Source organism: Mytilus trossulus, chromosome 14, assembly GCF_036588685.1.
Source record: "Mytilus trossulus isolate FHL-02 chromosome 14, PNRI_Mtr1.1.1.hap1, whole genome shotgun sequence".
NCBI lineage: Eukaryota > Metazoa > Mollusca > Bivalvia > Mytilida > Mytilidae > Mytilus > Mytilus trossulus.
Window position 1 is genome coordinate 54097097 of NC_086386.1, and position 8444 is coordinate 54105540.

An 8444-nucleotide genomic window follows, 5' to 3' on the forward strand; every position below is an offset into this window, starting at 1 on the left:
TCACCTTTTAAAATTTTCCCGTTCTTTGTGTTTTCGGCCCTCGGCTCTGTCGTGTGGTATTGCACTTTACTCTTTTTTTGTTATTTATTAGTATGATTATTATCAGTGGTTGTGATAAATGGGTGTTAACGGAAGAAGAAATATAATTTCAGTCGATTGATTTTATGAATTAGAATGAAATTATTTTCTTCTGAATTGTCTGCCCATAGATGGCGTTTAGGTTAAGTGGTTTGTGTGATTTTGCGGTTAAATCATTCGGCTCGACAGGGTCTACTCGATAGGTCACGTTAATTTTTACATCCATGCTATTTGATATTTTGTATCATGCATTAAGAGATTGATTGTTTACAAATGATTGTGGGTATTGGAATACTAGTACATATGATATATAGGGAAGAACCAAAAATTTGCGAAAGCAAATTTACAGATCTAACATTGTTGGGTTGATGTTTAGACGAGTTGTATATATGTATATATATATTTCTAGCGGGAAGGCTATAGTACAGACGATTTGGTGTCACGATATCTCAGTAGCATGGGTTCGTATCCCGGCGAGGGTAGAACAAGAATTTGCGGAAGCAAATTTACTGCTCTAACATCGTTTGGTTGATGTTTAGACGAGTTGTATATATATATTTATGATGACTTTTCGTACTGACTCGAAATTTGTATACAATAAATATTATTCAATGGTTGTTATTAAGGTTCCACTAAAGTCAAATTTTCCAAAAAGGTGGAGCATTTTAAAATGTCAAAATTCTATAAAAAATACATATTTTTGAAGCTTGAAATTTGTACCAATTATAAATATGTGTATAAGGTTGAAAAAAATAAACATGACTTCAAGAAACTCATATTAACAAATAGAGTATTCACCAATAAAATATTAAAAAATGAAGTTTACAACACACATTTTAAAAAAAAATCCAGGACATTTATTAACGAATATTAAAGTATAAGATTAATTGCATTTTAATAAGAATGTGTATACGCAGTGCAAGCTATCATTTAAATTTGTTGTAGATAGCCAGTTTCTGTGAAAACGACAAATGTTTTACCATATCATCTTTGATGAAGGCAGCCATTTTTATTTTTTTTGACGACACACTGATTATGCTTACTTTTTCTGCTTTATAGATTTTGATCAGACATAAAACTTATATTAAATAAAATATCGTTATTTGGGAATAGTTGTATGTGTTTGGATCGAAATTTCCTTACCATTTACACTGTTAAAAAGGCATCTGAAGCAGCTGATCATCCATTCTTTGAAACCGAAAGTAGCGGAAAAAATCAATACGCAGTTTCGCATTGTTAAGAAAACGATATATATACCCAAGGACTCTTTGATAGATCGTTTCTAAGTTTAAACATTTATATTTGTTTCAATTCTTCAACCATTAATTGGAAAACAATAAGTTTAATGTTGATTTTATAATACGAAACTACGTACTATTTTTAGGTACACAACTTCCGGAAAGAAGAAAATGTGCTGATCTTTGATCACGAACCTGTAAACAGTGGGAAAAAATCTAATTTATAGACAATCGGTGTATACGATCTGGTAAGCAATAATGTCCCCTTATAATAATATGTATATTACTGTTATAAAAGTCCATAATATGTCCATCAGACGAAAGGATTAAGCGAAAAATGAAAAAAATAGTATGATTTTTTCCATCGTCATTTCACAACACGTGAAGTATCCGGTAAGTAATAACTTTTTAAAACTACAAATAAAATTGTATGAAGCAAAATGAAGCACAAAAGTGTAGATAAAAGTGTCATAAATTGACAGGTAAGTAAAAAAAATAATTTATTTTACACATTGTTGAAAAACAATTTTATATGGAAAGCAAGAGGAAGCACATGTACACAGCACCTGTAGTAAGAATGGCTAGAAAAGTAAAATTAAGTAAGAAATTTGGTAGAAGTTTAGGCAGACATAGGCAAAAAAGGAGAGAAAAACACAAAGGAAGACCAACCTATACTATTAAAAAGTCAAGGCAGTCCCAAAAGGAAAGTTTGAAGCTGATAATTAAAAAAATTCATAAGTTCTACAACACCACCATACGTAAAAACATATCAAAAACATCTGTTTATGCATCCTTTGCTACTGGTTGTGAACTTAACCTCAAGATTCGCAAGATGAAAGATCTAAGCCCAAAAGGTTACAGATTAATGAACTTAGATTGTTTACAATCGCACATATCAGACATTACAATGCATGCATGCTTATGTGCCGAAGCCATAAAAGTAACAAACCAAGGAAAACCACCCATAACACTTGAAACTGAGGTTCGTTCGTTTGGATTGGCTAGTGTGATGTTGGCGCAGTGTCAAGGGTGTCACAAAAAGTTTTCTTTAGATAGTAGCCCAAAGGTCCCTGGGTCAAAACGCTTCGATATCAACGTGAGGGCTGTGTGGGGCAGTATGGTAACTGGGAACGGTCCGTCCCATCTAAATGAGTTTTTGGCCACACTGAATTCGCCCGGATTATCACAGCCCTAATTTACTGCAATAGAAACAGAGATCGGCCAGTGGTGGCACTCTATTCTAGAGAAGGACATGCTGTCAGCTGGGCATGAAGAAAGACTTCTTGCCATCGATAGAAAGGATTTTCATGAAGAAGTGCCAGCTATAACGGTAATTACAGATGGAGGTTGGTCTAAACGTACCCATAAACATTCCTATAATGCAGCAGGGGGGGTGGCCATAATTATTGGGAAAGAGACGAAGAAATTGTTACATATTGGCGTGAGGAATAAATATTGTTACATATGTAGCACCAATAATACGAAAGAACACACCTGTTTTAAAAATTGGGATCAGGACAGCCAGTCAATGGAGAGTGACGTTATTTTGCAAGGGTTTCTAGAAGCAGAGAAAAAACATGGAGTTAGATACATGAAGGTAGTAGGTGATGGTGATTCATCAGTCTTTGCCAAAATAAGAGAGGAGGTACCAGGTTGGGGAAGATCGGTAAAAAAAGAGGAATGTGCCAATCATGTCTCAAAATGCTACAGGTCAAATTTAGAGAAACTTGTGACTGACAATCCCCTTTACAAAGGTAGGCATCATCTTTCAAAAACAACAAGAGTAAGGCTAGTAAGTTCTTTAAGATGTGCCATTCGAGTACGTTCAAAAGAATTCAAGGAGAAGAAATATGATAAACAAAATGCAATAAAGAAGTTAAATAATGACATAAGAAATTCGGTTCATCATGTTTTTGGTCAGCATGACCAGTGTTCTGATTTTTGTCAGGCCAAAAATCAAACTGCACCAACTTCTAACCCAAGTGATACAGATAATATTGAAGCTGTAATAATTAATGACCAAATAGACTTCTGGACTGAAGGATCTTCCATTTCATACCAGGAAGAGGCCTGTGGTGGTACAACTATTGATTACAGCAACGTAGAACAACATATTATTAGAGATGTAACATCAATACTCAATAGGATCGCTGAGAAATCTGATAGACTTTTGGGAAACAGCACTACCAACCTAGCTGAAAGCTGGATGCATATAAGGATAAAGTTTGATGGTGGTAAGGTTTACAACATTTGTAACAGGGGTTCATGGCATGCTCGTTGTTATGGTGGTGCGTTAAGGATGAACTTAGGTCCACAGTGGTCATGCAAGGTTTGGGAATCTTCTACAGGGACAGAACCGGGATTTTTCTATAGAAAACTTTATGCCCGTCATGAACAAACTTTAGCTAATTCCACCAGGTATAAATCAAAACCAAGTGTTCATAAACTTCGTTGGAAAAAGAAATTCTCAAGCCTGAAAACAAGCACCACAAGAAAAGCTACTAGAGCATATGGTCCAGAAGCTACTGATGTTGTAGAAGATGTCTCCACTACAGTACTTCAAAAACTTCAAGATAAATTTTTACAAACTCATATCAATCTTTCGGCCCAACAGTGTAAAAATATAACTACTTCTACAGTTGTTCAATCTCAGTCAGGTCTTTGGCATTCAGAAAGGAAAAAGAGAATAACTGCATCTAACTTTGGTTCAATTGTCAAAAGAAATCCATCTCTGCCTATTGCAAAATTTGTCCGTAACATTCTTTATTCGTCATTCAGTGGAAATCGTCACACAAGAAATGGTATTAACCAAGAAGACACAACAATAGAGGAATACAAACTAAAGAAAGCTGAAGAAAATGAAAATGTATCTGTAGAACGCAGTGGACTGGTCATGCATCATACCAACAAATACTTGGCAGCTAGCCCAGATGGCATAGTTACTATATCCACAGGAGAAACTGGTATTATTGAAATAAAAAACTTACTACATTCTAAACCTTTAAACCTTTGGCAAGCATCAGCAAACAAAACATTCTGCTTAGAAAATATATCGGGAAAACTGCAACTAAAAGAAAACCACAACTACTTTTACCAATGTCATGGACTTCTTAACATCTGCAATAAAGACTGGATTGATTTTGTGGTCCGCACATTGAATCCTCACCAAATTTTTATTCAGAGAATTTATCGAGATGTCTCTTTATGGGAAAATACAATGCTTCCGAAACTTCAATCTTTTTACAACAAGGCAATACTTCCTGAATTAGCTTCACCTAGAGAGGGGAAAAGTCCAGGAATTAGAGAACCTGGGATGTGGGTAAGTCTGAAAATATGCACAAATGCATATATAATAAAAAGAAATGAGTCCTGATACCTATATGATAAAGTAATAACAAATGAAGATAATAAATTTAAAATAATATCAATTAAAGGTAGGTATTAATATCTTGTGCTATCATTTGTTAGTACATGATAAAGCAAAACTCTTGACATTTATTCAAACCAAAATTACCAGAACAAGATGTATTATATATTTGACATACATTTATATACATGATTTTGAAATATAATCATGCTCAAATTGAAATGTATGCTACATAAAGGTTGTAAATAGTAAAAACAAAGGTATGTACATGTATCAAGGAGACAATCTCCCAAAAATACTTACATATCTTTATTCATTTATTTAATTAGAAATTAACTTTGCTTCTTATTATCACTGAGGTAACATTTTTTATATGTAAAAGAAATTGTAAGGTGTATGTGTAATGATGTATGTCACTTTGTGTCAATGAGACAATATAGAAAAATATTACATAATCCGTTACCATGATAACAATGCTCAATAGGCCATACCACATAAAAAATGTCCATAAAAGCCCCTTTTATTTGATAAAATTATGTTAATCTTATTAAAACTGCTTAAAACCATTTAAAATTACTGCACGTTTTCTACAATCATTACTATGTATATGCTTAATTTTTCAGTGTTGCTGTCATTCTTCACCTTTGTTATTCAGTTGTATAAAACTACATGTATGCATTTGTCATAATATGATTTTTGTCATTGCAGTATGTCAACCCAGTAAAACCAAAGACACAAAAAGGAAAGAGGAAACAGTCTTCAACCTCATCAAATAAACAAACCAAGAAACGAAAATCAAGAAAATCCAGTTCCTCAGACTCTGATATCACTGACAATCAACCACAAGGGTCAGGTCAAATAAGTCAAAGGTAAAACAATCTTTGAATAGTAATTAAAAAAAAATGAAAAGTGATCAATTCTAAATTTATCCTTTAGAAATATATATATTTATACACTATTACATGTATGTCAATGAGATAACATCTAAAAAAGTAGAAAGTGACAAAATTTACATTATCCTTCAACAGTGAACAACAGGCCATACAACACAACAAACAAATGTCTATGAAAGTTTGTTTTTATCAAAATTCATATCTACATACATCTTGATATTGCCCAATTACATACATGTATGTGCATTTTGAACTATCACAGGTGTGACACAATCGGCTTTAGGAAAGAATTATGCTCAAAATGTCTGTTTCTTTTGCATCAACTTTTTTATGTAAATGTTCTGATTTTGTAGGTACATATATGTGTAATAAAAAAAAAAAAGAACCAAAGAACCAAGAAACACAAAAATAATAATAATTCAACAATTAGCTCTTCCATCATGAACTCTCACCAAGAAATCGGAGTGATAGCAGGTGGACTAATATCCAGGATTTAAAGCTATTACATGTACTTCTTACATTGTTTTATATTCACATATAGTTTTTGCAATACTTTTTTCAAATGGGACGATGTATCATTGATGCATACCCCATTTCCTTATTTCTTCATATGTAACCACATAATATATAAGAAAAGATATGGAAAACATGATCACCCAGACACATAAATCTCCCTTGCTACAAGAAATATTCAGGGAGCATCAGAATCCTGCACTGTGATCAGTTTGTCATAAAAAACAAAAGTAAAACTCCACAAAGCTTGCAAACATTTATTGTAAGTGATCTGTAAACCTAAACACCATATTGATAATTCTTTGTTTATTTTGAGACAAATATTTTATATGACAGGTTTTAATATTTTAGGAAAACAAGACAGAGACAAATTAAATTTTTGGGCCGAAGCATTAAACATGAATGGATAATTGATGAAACTTCACAACAAAAAGAATGGTATAAAGGGACTGTAGTATCTTTGATATCTGGAACTGATGGAAGATTAACTGCCATTTACGAAGTGTTGTATGAGGGAGAGGATGAACCATTTGAAATTGACCATTTAATACAGGATTATCAATATGGATCAGTGCAGTTCATTGATGTGTAACAGTTTTATAAGAAAAAAGGTACTTTTGATAAATAAATATTTATTTTTCAGAGAACTTGCTGCTTATGTAGTGTGGACTGCTGCTTACTGTTGAAGGCCAAAAAGGCAAACACTAAATGATGACATTTTTGCCATAATTATGTAGTATTTTGTTCTGCAATACATACTCCTTTCATTATTAATGTCTGGAACCACCAAAATGATATCGGGTATATGTGAATTAGACACCACAAAAGAAACATTTACAAACTAAAACTAACATCATCTATGAATTTTCCTGAAACTGTAGGGTTCATCAGTAAGCAGCAATAATGCAAGGAAACAAATATCAGACATTCAAATTAAAATACCATAAATAATAGTTATACCTATAATTAAGCAAAATAGGCAAAGTATTTCACATGAAAAATCAGATATCATATAACAGAAAACAACAAAAAAATGTCTTGTTTGAGGACAGGTTAACAAATATTGAATATATATATCTATTACATCTCATCTAATAAAATTATGTCACCATTCACCCGAAGATTGTCAAAAGACATGAAAGTTCTTGTGAAATATCATATTTGATATTCTAGTTATTTTGATTTTTATTAAACTAATATATCATGTATATGATTCTGTTAAACTTTCTTATTGTTACTTATATATCTACATATTGTATATGGTCATGATGGTATTGCAACAAAATTTTGCACATACTTGATTCAAAATACCAAAGTGGGTTTTCATGCTTAATATTGTAAAACCATAACCTGCATGCATGCACAAACAGCTTTTTGAATTAAAATGATGTTATGCTAGAATTTAGTGCCATAATGTTGATAACTTTTATACAAGAATTATAATTCTTGAACAAATGAAGGGTTTAATCAATTAATTTGTAATGTTACCCCCCCCCCCCCCCCACACACACACACACACACATCATTATCCAGTTTTGCAAAGAAGTATTTGCTACGGTTGTTTGCATTATTTGTAATAAAACATAAATTGTATTGAACCTTTTCCAACTTTCATCTTCAAAAACATATTTTAAATATTGTAAGATTCATATATATGTTATTTAGTAACACTGTGCTCCATACTTTAAAAAAAAATAGTTCCAAAACAAAAATGGCCTTCAATTTTTCTTAAATGCCACACATTTAAATCACTGAATATGACCTGTTGCATGCATTTTAATGTTAATAAATGGTAGCTTGTACTAGATAGACACTTGATTTATACTTTAAAGTCTTTTTTTCAGGATTTTTGTGACTTAGGAGATTACTGGATTTTTTATAAGATGGACTTACTTGTATACATAATTTTTGACTTATGAACATATATTGTTGTTTAGAATTGTTTAATTTGAATAGTGCTCATCACAAGGAAGATTTTGATATATAATATGGTATGTTTTATCCAGTATATAGTCTGATATTAAAGTTTAAAGTTGAACATGATTTTGACTTAAGCGGAACCTTAAACCAGCCCTCGGCTCTGTCGTGTTGTATTGCACTTTACTCTTTTTTGTTATTTATTAGTATTATTATCAGTGGTTGAGATATATGGGTGTTAACGGAAGAAGAAATATAATTTCAGTCGGTTGATTTTATGAATTAGAATGAAATTATTTTCTTCTGAATTGTCTGCCCATAGATGGCGTTTAGGTTAAGTGGTTTGTGTGATTTGGCGGTTAAATCATTCGGCACGACAGGGTCTACTCGATAGGTCACGTTAATGTTTACATCCATGCTATTTGATATTTTGTATCA

The 8444-nt window shown here is 32.3% G+C and overlaps 1 protein-coding gene and 1 long non-coding RNA gene across 2 annotated transcripts; both read left to right on the forward strand.

Annotated features, from left to right (window-relative positions):
* Positions 1-1436: 1436 nt before the first annotated feature.
* Positions 1437-8173, forward strand: LOC134696483 (uncharacterized). The gene is made up of 4 exons (XR_010102955.1): positions 1437-1564; positions 5392-5552; positions 6441-6700; positions 7934-8173. It is a non-coding gene; the product is annotated as an uncharacterized LOC134696483 (long non-coding RNA).
* Positions 3559-4825, forward strand: LOC134697104 (uncharacterized). Its single transcript, XM_063559144.1, has one exon. It carries the CDS (start codon positions 3616-3618, stop codon positions 4687-4689), a length of 1074 nt encoding a protein of 357 aa, XP_063415214.1. The 5' UTR covers positions 3559-3615; the 3' UTR covers positions 4690-4825.
* Positions 8174-8444: the final 271 nt, after the last annotated feature.

Coding starts and splice junctions, on each gene's coding strand:
- LOC134697104 (XM_063559144.1), top strand. CDS start 3,616: ATGAACTTAGGTCCACAGTGGTCATGCAAGGTTTGGGAATCTTCTACA.